The sequence below is a fragment of the Choristoneura fumiferana genome, chromosome 4 (genome assembly GCF_025370935.1).
Source record: "Choristoneura fumiferana chromosome 4, NRCan_CFum_1, whole genome shotgun sequence".
Classification (NCBI taxonomy): domain Eukaryota; kingdom Metazoa; phylum Arthropoda; class Insecta; order Lepidoptera; family Tortricidae; genus Choristoneura; species Choristoneura fumiferana.
Genome location: NC_133475.1, coordinates 12,482,133 through 12,499,189, shown reverse-complemented (window position 1 = coordinate 12,499,189; position 17,057 = coordinate 12,482,133). Strand labels below are relative to the sequence as shown.

At 36.1% G+C, this 17,057-nt stretch overlaps 2 protein-coding genes across 2 annotated transcripts in view; one reads left to right on the top strand and one right to left on the bottom strand.

Annotated features, from left to right (window-relative positions):
• Window positions 1–252: 252 nt before the first annotated feature.
• LOC141427189 (large ribosomal subunit protein bL32m-like) lies at window positions 253–1,105 on the bottom strand. Its single transcript, XM_074086421.1, has 4 exons — window positions 913–1,105; window positions 596–829; window positions 382–509; window positions 253–273 (listed from the first exon to the last, which is right to left on the bottom strand). The coding sequence occupies exons 1-4, from the start codon at window positions 1,004–1,006 to the stop codon at window positions 253–255; spliced, it is 477 nt and encodes a 158-aa protein (XP_073942522.1). The 5' UTR covers window positions 1,007–1,105.
• A 187-nt stretch (window positions 1,106–1,292) lies between these two features.
• qless (decaprenyl diphosphate synthase subunit 1 qless) overlaps window positions 1,293–17,057 on the top strand; it is a 62,675-nt gene continuing 46,910 nt past the window's right edge. The window contains exon 1 of the mRNA XM_074086975.1: window positions 1,293–1,524. Within this exon, the coding sequence (XP_073943076.1) occupies window positions 1,321–1,524 (204 nt within the window). The 5' untranslated portion in view covers window positions 1,293–1,320. The remainder of the gene's footprint in view (window positions 1,525–17,057) is intronic.

The window sequence follows — 17,057 nt, the reverse complement described above, 5'->3', positions numbered from 1 at the left end:
TTTATTTATTTATCCCACAGCAGTCACTATGCCAGTGACACATATTTGTAAGAACTAAAAGTCACAGACGTAATACATTCCAGTGCCAGTAACAACATTTGTGATCAAAAATTCTTGCTCCTATTGACATGCGTGTGTGTCAGCAGAATTTGTACCTCCTTAAGGCTGGCATAGCGAAAGGGCTTAGCGACGTGACGATCCACTAAGCTCTTCCGCTATGCCTCCCACATATCCCACAGCAGTCACAATGTGTCACTGGCACAGGAGTAAGAACTAAAAAGTCACAGACGTCGTATAACTGGGGCTGAATGTGTTAAAATTTGATGGACATCATGTGTATCTGTGGGTTCTGGAGTTAATTCTGAAAAACAAAATATTTACCTTCTCTGGAAGGTTTTCTCCCTTGTACAGCACTATAACGTCATTCTGGATTGGCCCAGATCCAAGCTTATGTTTGATTTGTGTCTGGATTAGCTTGGTTTCTTCTTCAACTCTTTTATAGCAATGCTCTGTAAAATTCAATAAATTGCACAAACACTGCACTAAATCATGAAAAGATGAATGTTGATTTTATTTGTATGATTGTTGAACTGACCACAAAGTCGCCCTCGTTCATGGTGGTGACCACATTGGCACACTTTAATGTTGGTCTGTGGCACCAGCATCTTCCAATGATAATCGGGGGATCCAAACTTCCTTGTTAGCCTCTTTTCTACAGTTCTTCTGAATTTAGGAACTGCTAATAAGAAACCATCGCCGACAATATCTTTCAGCGAAAACTTTTTTGGTGTTATTTGTTTTTCTTCATAAACGTAAGCCACAGCAAATTCTGTAAAGAAATTTTAAATATAAGAAAAGGAATTAATAAGCACAGAAATTTGGGAACAAGATTATGGTATACAATAATATTACCTCGCGGCGGATGCCCAAGTGAAGAAAGGAAACATCGTTCTAAGTTCTTAAGAACATTCATTAATGTTGAAACACGTGGTATCATCTTTATCATCCAATAATAAATGTCTTAATAAAAGAAGAAACGTACTGATTTTATGGCTTTAAACACTGTTATAGGTTAGGTTATGTGAAGGCTGCCTATAGAATATTGTCAAATTTGACAATTTGACATTGATAGGTAATCAAGGCGACAACCTAAGAAAAAAGCCATAGATAAGTTTCGCTGTGCTGTTTTAGGTATCAATTAAAACGATGCGATATTTTGACGGAACTTATTACTTGCCATATACAAAATGAATCGTTTTCTGGCAACTGTTCACAATAATGGCGATTGACAATCAGCTGTAAGTGGGGAGGAGAAGTTGAATGCTCGAGTGTTATGTAGTTCATGTCCTCAAGCGTTTCGTTGCAGTTGTAGCTATGGCGTGTTTAAGCCCGAGTAGGCTCTGTGCTCGTGTTCAAGATAAGTTATTGTGTCAATTCGGACATAAAGTTCGCAGACAAACTGTATTTGTGAAATTGAAACCTCCTGGACCAACCCCATTGCGGATATTTGGAAAGACATGCCAGGTTAGAAATAATATCAGTTTTATTACTTATTTTCCCCGTGAACATATAATTTTTAATTTATTTTAACAAGTCTGAATAGTTCTTACGAGGGGGCAAAAAATAATTATGTCATTTTACCCGTTCTTGAGGAAGTCCTGTTTACATAACAGCATGACAGTAACCTCTATGTCAGCTGATTATTACATATAAATCTGCATTTATGAATGGGACTGCCAAAAACATTGCAGGGCACGTGCTCGTAAATTGATTTGTTGTTAGGAACATAATTATGTGGGGTCTTTCATTGGAAATGTGAAAAGTGAAATCTATTCGTGGGTCGCTCTGCGGGCGGCGCCGGACAGTGGGTCGCGTCGCGCTGCGCGGCCGCCTGTTTGGTTTGTTCAATGATTTTCACCATATTCATAATCAGTACTCTTACTTTCGACAAACAAAGCGAGGCTTTGTGTTGGGGAATAAACAGACACTTGCAAGGCTGAACGGTCCGATACAATCAAGGCAAGATACGATCATCGCAGATCTCACTGAGCATAGTGGTGATCTCGATCTAATTACGTAACAAGCCAGTAATAAATTTAATACTATGATAACCGTGAGAAAAAGGCATTAAAAATTCATGCTTACCAAATAAATATTAAACAGTAATAAACAGTACGTACCGACCTACAAATTTGAGTTTTCGGGATTCAAACTCCCACTAAAAAAACATGGTACATTCCTCACTTAACTATTGTCTATTAGTATTCCTATTGCAAACGTCATCCCTGGGAGTTGCCGCGCCGCGCTCTCTCGCGCAGAGCGCGCGCGCATGCGACGGCCGGTCCAATGCGGCTCATGCGAAACTTTCTAAGCAATACAAATATTTTAAGCATTAATATTTCATTTACTCTTCCATTGGCTATCGATTTGCTAGCCGATTTCTATAGCTAATGTACGCTAGAATGCTTGACGCCTAATTGAAGATGAGTAACGTATTTTTATCGCGTGCGTAGAAAATTGAAATAGTTGCATGATTTCAAATCAGCACGTGCCCTTGCTGTTTTGGTAAAACTCTTCTAGTCGTAAAGGTAAAGTCGGCGGGGTAGAGAGTCGTACGGCGGCTCACCGTTAGTGAAAGTTGTGTGATGTGATGATTCGTTGAATTTTTAATACCTAGCACGAAAACTGGGTAGGTAAGTCACCCGTCGAAGTAGTGCTAGCCTTTCTTATTTTGATTATAATCTATTTAGGGAACATTGACCTTTTTACTAAGATGCACACTTTTAGTAGCAAATGCACCTATAAAGCGTATCAAACTTACCTGGCTAAAGTGCACCGGAAGAGAATTTACTCGTAGACAGCTAAAACGTAAATAAATTTCACAGGGTCCTAAAACCTCATATACCTACATATCTTAATATCACGTTTCGCGCTAAAAAAATCTTTGTCATTATTCTTAGCCATGTATTCCGGTAAACGGCGTGTGAAGGTAACAGCAACTACTTATAGTTAACGTTTATTAAATAGTTAGGAACAATTTGCCACACTTACCTGCGTTAAACTGATTGTACTTAATTCCCGCATAAAGTTAACAAAACTTCTTTTGCACTACGTTTTCAGTTTGGTGTCACATTTTTCGGCAGGCAGACAGCAGGGCTACTACGAAACTCGAAGTTCGTGTCGTACGGTCCCTCTCGCTCTCGTAGTAAATAATAGTACAAGTGTCAGAGGGACCGCACAACACAAATTCTAGTTTCGAGCTTCGTAGTACCCTTCAGTTTCGGCAGGTTAAGGTAGCCAAACGGCAAAATTTGGCCGCTTTAACTAGTCCGTAAAATAAAGATAATTGACGCAATTATTAACACTAAACTGAATACTTACCTATATATTGCACCCTTAATTTTTCTAATTGAAGTAGCCTAAATAAGCGACAATCGTTTCTCAGATTTTTTCGTCACTGATTCTCGTCCTGAATAGTCTTGAGGCGAAAAATGGCCTACGTTCGCAACACTGAGTGATTTTCTTATTTGCACTTTCGACCGAACCGAAACCGAGGACGTAGAGCTTAATTGCGGCAACCTATTGCAATTGCTTCGAATTCCGAGCATTGGTTCCTTAATACTAATGCCATGGCAGACTCCAGATAATAAGCCTTGATTGGCACCCGGCAAATTAAAATCGCTCATTCTCAAACAGAACATTCCACGGTCGCTAAGACCGATGTTTGGACATACCATGGAAAACATCTAGAATCTGTCAGTTTCAAACTGCTAATAACAGAAATAAATCGCATTTATTGTGAAACAAGCCCATCTGAATTGAAATGGAAAGGACTTTGATGAACAAATTATTTAATATCCTAAAACAGGTCTTGCAAACGTTGAACACTACTTTTCTTAAAGCCTTTGGGAATCGAGTGAAGATACAAACACATGTGACAGAGTTTACGGACGAGATTGTAATACGAATATAATTGAATTATTGATTTATTTACTAACACCTATAGTTTAGCTAGGGTTTAGGTGAATCGGTCGAGTGAGTTGCGTCGCACGTAACGTCCTGCTTAAACGATGCTCAGTAGAAATGCGGAACATACAACTATTTGTTCAGTCGACATTATTGTATAAGCGTTTGCGGCAACGCGCGACGCGTATGTTATTTTCGACTTACAACATTTTGTTGTATCCTAAACTACTTACGTGATGACAATACAAAGGAACATTTGAGGAACGGGAAAGTGCTATTTTCAATTGTTCTTATTACAAATTTCTGTTTTATGTGAAAATAAGGCAAAGCCGTTGAATGATCTTTGCTTGAGTAAATCTTGCTACAATTAACTATAATAGTCATTGTGGTACCTACTTAATTAGTTTTATCGAGATAAAGTTAGTGCTTAGAGTTGGCGCGTTTATGAAATATCTCATTTATGAAACCTTGCAACAGAACTTTAATGTCTGCTGTTATAATTAGGTATCATATCATATTTGCCTTCAAACTCAATTCATCAATAGTTTGTGTGCGAATGATAACAGCCATACCCGATATTTAATAACTCACTTGCAAAACTTATCGTTTGAAGATAAAACGAGCTGTGATGTGCGTGTTATCAATCAAATTAACTACCGGTCTGGTGTGCAGTATTTCCAACTTCATTGCGTTAGCTGTGACGAAACTACCGATTAGGAATTTAAAATATTGTCAGAGTTAAATCATTTGTTTAATAGCCTCTTTGTGTAATATGACGAAGTGATCGTTTGGCTTAACTGATCACTAGTAAGCTAGCCAGGAGCTGAGAGGTAGTCTGTACACGCTGTAAAGCGGTCAGTCTAATATGTGGCCGCGTTGAGCCCGCGGCGGCGTCGTCCTTGCGGCCTGCAGCGAGGCACGCCGGTTGGGCAAGCGTTTCGGTCGCCACTCGCAAACAATGAACTCATCATCGTCTGTGGAGGCAATATTAATTGCTGTCGTTTGCGCACGTGAGCCCAGTGTTTGATAAGGGTCCTAGCTTGCTTACTATTGTGTAATTTGTCATTTACTTCTCGTGTCCTCGGATTAACCACTTTTGTATAATATGCAAACATTGGCAGTGTCGTCGTGCTAATCGCACCCGACCATAATTTAGCTCAAAATAATAGCAGCGAACTGTCTTACGTAATGAGGTCTCGAGGATTTTCCGTCTGGAATTTATATTCAAACAACAATTAAATTACAGAGAATTTATTGTAAGCCGGCAAGGTTAGTGATAATCACAAGATTGCCACAGCGCGAATCAACACAATAAAAGCTTGCCCTATACCAACAACCGCGTAGTGCATAGATGCATGCGTACTTTTGAGAGCGTGACGGGTGCATATTTGGTAACTGTTTTAATAGCGAACGATGGGCGGCCATTGCAGTGGAATCTAACTATGCAAGTAAAACATACGCATTATAAGCCATTGCGATGTAGTACGTATCCGCGAAATCGCATCGCCAATGCCAACAAGTGTCGGAAGAGAAACTATATTAAACGTACGAATTGCTGTAAGAAATAGTTTTAATTACAATTATTAATGTTTAGATTACAATTACATTTTATTTATGACTTTACTTAGCTGTTGCTAAATATATTGTTAATTTGTATGTTGATGTAATACTTTAAAAACAAATACCTATTTCCCTTTGGTCAATTCATAACTTGAGAACGTTTACCGATTACCTTTTTTTTTAAGTTTTCTAAGACTAGAAGGTTATTACGGTAAAAATATTAAGAAAGTAGCGTAGAAAAAAAATATAATAAGAAAACCTAACGGCTATAAACTTTTCTAATTTACATTACCTTAGCGCGTTAAACTACAACAACTGGGATTAAAGACAAGTACTTTGGCGCAAGTATTTTGAGCAACGCTAATTAAATTAATGATGTAATTTTGAGAATTCCTTCGGCAGTTTTTGGGGCATCCTGGATTTTTCGACGAAATTTGGTATGTAGATAGCTGAAAGTCTGGAATAACACAAAACTACGCTTTCTTTCATCCCAAAATTCCCACGGGATTGGAATAAAATTCCAAAATTTCAAACACTGTTTCGAGACGTGAAATTTTTGTGACATCTTGGAATTTCGATTAAATTGCTAGGCCAAATGGTTTACGCGTTTGAAGCCGCATGTAGGCTAGCGTTCAGGCATAAACACAACTCATTTGTTTCCAATTAGTTACAATAGAGAAAAGATACAATATACCTACTTAATAAAAGCGAATGGGAGCAAACCTTTGTTTAATAAATTTTATCTGAGCGGTTTCCGTGAAAATCAAAAAATACCTACCTTAATATATCGATACCTTGAGGCTCAAATGCCGTAAAGGATATTTGGACGTGAAGGAACTCTCTATATGGCATCTTATACAGTTTTTTTCTCTCTATCGGTCAGTATAATCCACGTAAGGAAATTCCCTCAAAAATGTCCTTTACGGCCTGTGTTGTTTTAGTCCCTAAACACATTTATTTTCAAAAATTAGGATATAAAGAACAAAAAAGTTACATTGTATAATCATCGAAGCAGTAAGTATAAAGTAAGTATGTTAAAAAACACCGGTATTACAGCGACACATATTTTTACACTCCCTTTATTGCCTCGAAAAAAATTTAAGAATTGTAGTAATTTATTTAACTGTCCTTAACGACCACCAAATATTTCACCGTCAATTTTTATTTCTTAACACCGCAGCCTAATATAATCAAAATTATGGAATAATACGATTTTTTTACTGTCTGAAACGGCCTAATTAATTACCATAAAAAAAGAAGTTAAACTTTCCTATACGACCTTATTGTAAGCAAAATTTGTGATTGTTACCTTTACACCCTTGTGAACCAAGATAAGCTAAGATTACTAGGTCTTAAAGTACATCTGATTCAATCCTCGTGTTTTTGCCATGGCGTATAGTGCACGTATCTCTGTAATCATATAGTTTGCATCCAATTGGAGTATATTAACAAAAACTACAAGAAATTCTAATCTTTTCGTCAATAAAAGACTTTTTTATTTAACATTAGAAACAGCAGAACTATAATTAAAAAAAAAAAAAAAACCAGTTTTTTGCTTCTGTAAAGTTGTATTTTGTGCTTTACGCCCTTTGAGAGTCGCCGTGCTTTTAAATAAGCTGAATGATTGAAGTCCTCTATTTAGATTGGTAAACCTAAATAAATGATGTCATGGTTGAGACTCATTGATTTATAATTTATTGAATGGACAACTACTAAGTACCGTACCCACTGTTCTGTATCGAATTTGGTGAGGCACGTATTTGACCGCAATCCTTGAGTTTTGTAATACATACCTAAATTATATTTGTAGGCGGCTTGATTCTTGGTTCTAATTTATTTTGTAAATTACAGAGTCCGTATGAATGTGGGCCTTAAGGGTAATCGGTGTTTGTGTTGCCTACATGTGAAGTCTTTGTGACTAATGAGAGTGTACTTAGATCGTTTCGTCTCGCATTATGCGTTCGATATCATCAAATACATGATATATCTTGTATCACTTTTTCTTTATTTGTAAATTCCTTTAAGTTCAGTATCATAAAGTTTTGTATCATAATTTCTAAAAGATTTATTTTCAAGTGGTTCACCGCCATAACGGGACTGGAATCGCGAACGACTCGCGATGAAGATGAGTTTCACTTTCTTAAACAGGATATTTTTTTAGACTGAACAACTTTTCCCATGGAACAAATTTATATTATGCAAAATTTTACGAAATGTATCAAATATATACTCTGGATTTTAGTTTTTTCACAAATACCTCTAGATTTTTTGTTTATAAATAGTTATAGGTTACTACTAATGTAGGTAAGGCCACAGACAGAACCATGTCATCATGACACTTACATCATTCGTTAAGCATGGTATACCTAAACAAAGTAGCTTTATCCCTCAGCTACCTTGCCGAAGGTTTACGATTATTGAAAAATAGGCTAGCTCTCTATCTCGTGGGAATTTCGAACCCCCTTTTTTGTGTACAGCTATGACCCTCGAATGTCTGCTAAGTTTAAAATCTATAGTTTCAGTGGTTTAGGCTGTGCGTTGTCTGGCCGTCATTCAGTGACGTTAATTTTTCATAGTTTTTTTTTTACATAAAACTGACCCGTGATTGACCCCTGTCTCACCTGATGAAAAGTACGGATGAAAGTGGTATAAGGTGACCCGGGCTATTGTAGCTGGGGAGATATTTTATCTGAGCCGTCTGATGGCGTCCTTACGGCGCCATGTTCGCCATGTTCATGTGTGTTGTGTGAATACAATCTTCTGGTGAACACAACGTGAAATGGCCGAGAAGAACATGGCGTTCGTAAGGACGCCATCAGACAGCTCAGATACAATATCCCCCTAATTACAATAGCCCCGGGGTCACCTTATCATTTAAACAATAAAATTATTTACTATAATAAAATAAGGTTCTATGGTGGCACAGGAATCCAATTGGTCGACTGTAATGCTCGAAGTTCAAAATCTAACTGAATACTTTAATTGGACTCGAACATCATATTATAGATATTTATCAAATATGGAATCTTTATCTGAATATTACATTATTTTTAATACTGTCTTCAAGGCATTAGGTGATATCTAAAAAAAAAACAGCTTTTGTGCGGCTTTACTGTTGTGCTGACGCTTAAGACATTCTGTATCAGATGGTATAAATAACACATTTTTTTTTCGAGATATCACTTATTGTCTGAAGAGGGCGGATATTATAAACACGATATCCCAATTCATCACAGTAATTTATCATGTAGACTACATTGTAGAGGCACAATATATTTTTAAGCCCTTGAAATGGCTACAACCTTTTTTTAAGAATCCGGCACTTCTTTAAATAACTGGCTCTTCGAAATCTATCCATCAGCCCAGCTAAAAAAGAACTTCGAAGCTTCAAATTTCGGGCCAAGTCTCGAGTTTTTAGGAACACTAACTGCCACTGCCCCCATGAACGTTTTCAACGCCCACAAGCCCACGTTGAGAACCTATGTCTTAAACAGTGTCACGTCGACAGCTACGCGTGTATCGACGTCCTTGATCCGTGGCCTCAGAGCCGACCCAAATGCCAGTAATTGCAGATTCCTCTGCGTGTGAACGGCTCTTAAGGTTGCATTAGCTGACTTAATGCACTACACTTTAGTATAATATTAGGTACTAAGTATTATCGTGCTTAGTATACTTCAGTCTTAACGGTCAAGTTCGGATGCGTTTTCTGCAAACCAGACGTCAAATTAAAACGAATTTGATGACTAGTTTGACATTGGTTATGATTACAGTAACTTGGTGCAACTCACACTAAGCAGAGCGAAGACGTCAGTAATAAAGATAATGTTAATGTCCACCACGTTTAAAATAGTTTAACTAATACGAGTACCTATATACTATATACTATTTAAATTTAAACTGAGATTATGAGGAGGAAATATTTGATTACATGTTTGTTTATGGATAAACTTAAAAATAATTGAGCTGATTTAAAAAATCTTAAACCTTCAAAAAGCTATATACCAGCGAGTAACATAGGCTATATTTTATCCCGCGATAATGTTAAGTTCCTACGGGACGCTGATAAAGTTACGAGCAACCGCTAATTGATTAAGAGAAAGTAACTAATGAACAAGTGTAGTACCTAAGTGAAAAATTAAATGTCATGCGTGCTCATGCATGACACTTTATTGATCAATGGTAGAGCTTGTATAAGCTAAGATGACCCGTGCCTCACTCAACTAAATCGATTCATTATGACTAATTAGATAGCAAATCTTTACAATAACCGCCTAAGTCTAATGGGGAACTAAATCCCCGTTAGACTCAGGCGGTTAAAAATATTTGCTGTTTTACTAGCCATAATAAACTGATTTAGTTGAATAAGGCACGCATCACCTTAGCTTAGACAAGCTAAGGTAAGTATGCAATACACTGTTTAATCTGACAAATTGTAATATTTAAAAATAATGATTGCAAACGGATTACTAAAAAACCTATACATAAGGAAAGCGGGGCAAAAATTTAACTATCTACTATATTATTTCGATTAAAAACGAAACGTGACTGAAGTATGCGGATAAAAAGCGTAAGTTTAAAGTTTAAAAAGAACTAGATACCTACTTATAATATATTTTTTAATTCAGCCCTTGAATTCTTGTACGCGAAAGGTGCTTAAATAACATGTTTACTGTAGTCGTGTTTTGTTTATTGTCATCCTTGGAATCCCCGGCAAATTGGTCTGGGACCAATTTAAAAAGCAGTCCTTGTCCAATCAACCTCGATCATTTCACATCGCCTTTCAAAGAAAAAAAAAGTTTAAACTTGTATTTTTATAGGAACTCATCTCAATAAGATGAGATGAGTAATAAATAAGACATTTTATTGTGGAACAGGGAAAAAATCTAGAGAGAATGGGCTGCGCGGTTGATAGGTATGCAAAATATATTGTGGTGTTTTTTAATTTTGCGGTCTATCAATCCACGTAATTGCTCCCCTAATCAGCATATTTATTTCACAAACATATTACTCTACGTACTTTTGTGTCATGCTACGATCGACTGGACCATTAGCACGATCAACCTGTTGGTCATTCCTTAAGTACGTGTATATTAAATTTCGTGGATGCACTACTAAAGTGCTTATTATCATAGTTTTTATAACTAAAAAAATTATCTTATGAAAATTGGTGATTTGCACTAAATTGAATGACGAACTTTGGTGTGGGACGCGATGTGTGTCGACACTTGCTGCGTCTCACATCCAGAGCACCGCGCTCAGAGCTAGGCCGGCTGCTAAACAGGCTCAGATAAACAAGCGCCTCAAATACTCAGCTTTAACAAACTATCATGAGTTTGCGGCGCGTGCTTTCGAGAACATGGGACCATGTCGGAAGACATTTTTTTTATCAAGAACTTATCTACTCGCTGGTTTTGGCCTCAGGCGACCAGGGCTGGCACTTAACCTCGCCAAAGATTGGGAATAACAGTTCAGAGAGGTAATGCTGCCAGTGTTTTGGGGCAATGCCTGAGGCAGAAAATGGATGATGTTTTTATTTTGTAACATAGTTTAGTTTATGTATAGTTCGTTTTGGATGTTAGATAGTATTTGTTATACATAATCTAAGTTGATGTTACCTAGATTCGATGAAGTAGAAAATAAATAAAGTAGGTGTACCATCTTCTAAATTGTTGATTATAGAATATTTTTAGCATCGGATAACATACACCTATGTTAATTGTGAGTAACGATGACTAGTTAATAATTGCTAATTTAAATTTGCATAAAATTTTTTCATTAAGTTGTTATTTTTAGTTCTTCGAAGAAATCAGTGAACTGTTTAATAATTAAATAAGAAATAATTATTAGGTATGCCATCGAATAAATTATCTGTATTAATTATGATAATTAATAGTTGGTAATTATTAAATTACTATGTTACCTACTTCTTGTAATTGGATAGTTAGGATAAAATGGAAATGAACTGAAAGAAAGAAAACATTCATTCGTCATGGCAAGAATTGAAAAGAATAAAAAAATAAGAATTAGTAATGCAGTCACGAAATGGTCTCACATCAGCAATCTGCCGGTCTTTAAAATTAGTAGATTTGGGATAAATTACTGGGCCATCGAATTAGTGTATCTGTATTAATTATGAGTAAAACAGTTGAAAATAATAAATACCACCTACTTCCTAATTGGAAATAAGATACAATGCAATACTTAACTCAATCGAGAGTAGCGGCTACCAAAACCCCCTCTTTTAGGTAGTATTTTTAAAGTCTATAACCTGACCGGGAATTTTCTCGACAAATTAGTTTGTTTGAAGTTTGCATGAAATCCGTTCAGCCGTTTTCACGGTGATGCGTGGTCAAATAAACAGATAAACAGACAAAAATTTTAAAAACTGTTTGGAACGTGTTCTGTTATCGATTCTAAGTATCCCCATCCAACTTTTGTATAGATAGAAGATAGATGTATACATTATGCAATTATACACGTTCGCGTGTTGATGTGTATGTTGATTTTACCATTACTATACTTCTTTTTTTTAGCATTAGAAAGAAGGCAAGCGATCTTGATGTGTCTTTTATTGAAAAAAACTTTTTGAAAAATAAGTCACAGCAAATAGTAACAATTAGCAAGGATATAATGATCATTTACATGCTTTTTGGTATCATAAGTAAAAGTAACTGTTTTTTTTTAAACCTCTTTCAATAAGAAGACTCGTCAAGATTGTACTTAACCCTTTTTCAAATGCTAAAAAAACTAAGTACAACCCTCAGTACAACCATATACGGTAGTACTATTAGTTTTTCTTTATATGTACGTAAACTCTTTTTTATTAGTTTACTCCATTACTTACTGTTTACCCAGCTCTCTAAAGATGGCACTGGAATGTGTGGCAATTACTTTATTGTCGTTTAATTTGATCGTATTGTTAAATCAATTAAATTTTTCAATTAAATTTGTTGATATCCGTACTCCTTCTTTTAAACTTAGTTAATTTGGCAAAATCCTTCCTCAGTTCGAGTCACAACGTTAATTAATTTCAGCGCCATCTGTTAGTTTATCAGGGTACTTGATAGTCATAGCACGTATTTAAAAACTTGAAGGTGGAAACTTAACTCAATCGAATGTAGTAGCTACCTCCACTTTTAAGGGTTGAATTTTTATACCCTAAGGGTCAAATTTTTATAGCCTATAACCTGGCCGGGGATTTCTCGTCGGATTAGTAAAGTTTGCGTAAAAATCCGTTCAGCCGTTCTCACGTGATGCGCGGTCAAATAAACGACAAACAGATAAACAGACAAACAGACAAAAATTCTAAAAACTATTGGAACGTTTCTGTTATCGATTCTAAGTATCCCCAGCCAACTTTTTGTGGAATATCTTCCATGTACAGACTTTCGACCCTCTTCAGCTTTATTATAGTATAGATATACTATTTAAATTTAAACTGAGATTATGAGGAGGAAATATTTGATTACATGTTTGTTTATGGATAAACTTAAAAATAATTGAGCTGATTTAAAAAATCTTAAACCTTCAAAAAGCTATATACCAGCGAGTAACATAGGCTATATTTTATCCCGCGATAATGTTAAGTTCCTACGGGACGCTGATAAAGTTACGAGCAACCGCTAATTGATTAAGAGAAAGTAACTAATGAACAAGTGTAGTACCTAAGTGAAAAATTAAATGTCATGCGTGCTCATGCATGACACTTTATTGATCAATGGTAGAGCTTGTATAAGCTAAGATGACGCGTGCCTCACTCAACTAAATCGGTTCATTATGACTAATTAGATAGCAAATCTTTACAATAACCGCCTAAGTCTAATGGGGAACTAAATCCCCGTTAGACTCAGGCGGTTAAAAATATTTGCTGTTTTACTAGCCATAATAAACTGATTTAGTTGAATAAGGCACGCATCACCTTAGCTTAGACAAGCTAAGGTAAGTATGCAATACACTGTTTAATCTGACAAATTGTAATATTTAAAAATAATGATTGCAAACGGATTACTAAAAACCTATACATAAGGAAAGCGGGGCAAAAATTTAACTATCTACTATATTATTTCGATTAAAAACGAAACGTGACTGAAGTATGCGGATAAAAAGCGTAAGTTTAAAGTTTAAAAAGAACTAGATACCTACTTATAATATATTTTTTAATTCAGCCCTTGAATTCTTGTACGCGAAAGGTGCTTAAATAACATGTTTACTGTAGTCGTGTTTTGTTTATTGTCATCCTTGGAATCCCCGGCAAATTGGTCTGGGACCAATTTAAAAAGCAGTCCTTGTCCAATCAACCTCGATCATTTCACATCGCCTTTCAAAGAAAAAAAAAGTTTAAACTTGTATTTTTATAGGAACTCATCTCAATAAGATGAGATGAGTAATAAATAAGACATTTTATTGTGGAACAGGGAAAAAATCTAGAGAGAATGGGCTGCGCGGTTGATAGGTATGCAAAATATATTGTGGTGTTTTTAATTTTTTGATTTCCAATAGCTAGATCTACTGTTTACTGACTACAGCGATGCGGTCTATCAATCCACGTAATTGCTCCCCTAATCAGCATATTTATTTCACAAACATATTACTCTACGTACTTTTGTGTCATGCTACGATCGACTGGACCATTAGCACGATCAACCTGTTGGTCATTCCTTAAGTACGTGTATATTAAATTTCGTGGATGCACTACTAAAGTGCTTATTATCATAGTTTTTATAACTAAAAAAATTATCTTATGAAAATTGGTGATTTGCACTAAATTGAATGACGAACTTTGGTGTGGGACGCGATGTGTGTCGACACTTGCTGCGTCTCACATCCAGAGCACCGCGCTCAGAGCTAGGCCGGCTGCTAAACAGGCTCAGATAAACAAGCGCCTCAAATACTCAGCTTTAACAAACTATCATGAGTTTGCGGCGCGTGCTTTCGAGAACATGGGACCATGGTCGGAAGACACAATTTTTTTATCAAGAACTTATCTACTCGTCTGGTTTTGGCCTCAGGCGACCCCAGGGCTGGCACTTACCTCTCGCAAAGATTGGGAATAACAGTTCAGAGAGGTAATGCTGCCAGTGTCTTGGGGTCAATGCCTGAGGCAGAAAATTTGGATGACGTTTTTATTTTGTAACATAGTTTAGTTTATGTATAGTTTGTTTTGGATGTTAGATAGTATTTGTTATACATAATATAAGTTGTTAATGTTACCTAGATTCGATGAAGTAGAAAATAAATAAAGTAGGTGTACCATTTTCTAAATTGTTGATTATAGAATAAATATTTTTAGCATCGAATAACATACACCTATGTTAATTGTGAGTAACGATGACTAGTTAATAATTGCTAATTATTAAATTAATCTACAAAAAATATCTCATTGAAATTGGTTATTTATAATACAGATTGCGTTTTGAAGTAAATCAGTGAACTGTTTAATAATTATGTAGATAATGAAATAAATTATTAGGTATGCCATCGAATAAAGTGTATCTGTATTAATTATGAGTAATTAATAGTTGGTAATTATTAAATTACTATACCTACTTCTTGTAATTGGATATATAGGACTAAAATTGGAAATGAACTGAAAGAAAGAAAACATTCATTCGTGACATGGCAAGAATGGAAAAGAATAAAAAAAATAAGAAATAGTAATGCATGTCACGAAATGGTCTCACATCAGCAATCTGCCGGTCTTGCGAACGGCGCTGGTCTTCCTTTGGGACCAGCGACTGGGTAAATTAATTACTTTCGAGCCTTCTCAAGACAACTTTTTTATGTTGATGCGACAGATGAAAATTTAACATTCCAGCTAGACTAACACTGAAAAAAAAATACAATGACATATGTACGTTGCGCTGATATTTGGTTGCGGTACATCCCCGCAATGCGTTCGCGCAGTAATGCCACGCTCTATTTTTAGTTCAAGTAGGTACATTTGCGCGGGAGCATTGCTCTTGCGGACTTCGCTGTACGGGCGAGGAAAAAGCGATCAATTGAGGAAAACGTTCATGAAAGCCTAGTAAATCCCCTCGATGCGTTCGCGTAGTCTTCGTTTATTGCTATCCCGCAGGAACTATGCAATTTCCGGGATGAAAACTATTTTATGTTCTTCCCTGGGACTCAAACTATCAGTACCTATACCGGTTTTTATCTAAATCGGTTCAGCGGTTTAGACGTGAAAAGGTAGGTACGTAACCAACGAACGGACTTACAAACTTTCGTAATTATAATATTAATAGGATTAAGCTAAGTTTCTTAGTTAAAGTTTCCATCTGCATACTCCGCGCACTTCCCCTTAACTCTTCCTGTCGTTAAACGGCCTTGCATGCGCAGAAGCAATTTAGTCGGTGATCATTTAGTGTTCAGATGATACTTACATATTGACTCTATCGACCTAGAAACGACATTTACGACGTTTTACCTTTTATATTAGTCATTTTCGGTGTCGTAAACCCGCGTCGTCTACGCCTGAAAAATAGGCCGTGTGCGTAGCCCCTTATTGTCACTTTTGCTATGGTGTTACCAAACGGTTTGCTCAAATGAATGTTAAAATAAAAATAAAGTGGACTGATAGATCAGCTCAAAAGTTTTTATTAAAAAAAAATTGGGCTATTGGCACTTTATTACAAACTCGTTTAATTTTTAATTTTAAGGTGATCATCCTCCGCCTTTGGTTTTAGGGAAATCCTGTATGTATGAAAGCTTAATTAAAAATAAAGTCAAAATAGTACTTAAATACATTTTTAGAAAGATCTTTACCTACCATGCTACTATTAACCAAAAGTACAAAATTCCAAAATATAAACAGATGCGCGGGCATCAACTATAATTGGTTTGGATAGGTATTTAACTAAACGTTAACGAAACAATGTCAATTGGTGTCTTAAATTTTGAAATTCCCCCACTAAACCATCTAAACATTTACATTTCTGTATTGAAATACACTAGTCTAGTTTGTATTACAATGACAGATAAGTAAAATGTTTAAAATCTTTGAATGTATCAAATCTGGCAGTTTGTTTACATTGAAAATACAAACTGAAATATAGATGCACAGAAAAACCAGAAAAATAAGACCATCACTGGGAATCGAACCCAGGTCCTCGGTATTCCGTACCGTGGCTAACATAAGAAACAAACAAGCTGAGATATGAGGTGCATAGGGGAAATTCGTGTCTGTACCGTTGACCATCAGTGGTGTAGCGGTATAGCACGCGGTACGGAATACCGAGGACCTGGGTTCGATTCCCAGTGATGGTCTTATTTTTCTGGTTTTTCTGTGCATCTATATTTCAGTTTGTATTTTTAATTTAGATTTTACTGGATGACCGTAAAAGTAAAAATTTGGAATTGAAATAAAAAATACAAAAAGATTCCAAAAAACCAATCTTAGTTTGTTTACATTTAGTTAATTATCTATCCAAACCAAGTATAGCCACATAAAAGCGTACGGACAAGTTCCGGCCCCCAGCGCGTTGAAGTCTTTTGTTCGCGCGTCAACCCGCCACGCTTCGTACACATTTAGG

Bases quoted from the DNA above. Each gene is read 5' to 3' on its own strand.
- LOC141427189 (XM_074086421.1), bottom strand. From the start codon at position 1,006: ATGATAAAGATGATACCACGTGTTTCAACATTAATGAATGTTCTTAAG. The intron at 830-912 runs GTAATATTATTG...ATTTCTTTACAG, and splicing joins ACTTGGGCATCCGCCGCGAG to AATTTGCTGTGGCTTACGTT. The intron at 274-381 runs GTAAATATTTTG...GTGACTTTTTAG, and splicing joins GAGAAAACCTTCCAGAGAAG to TTCTTACTCCTGTGCCAGTG.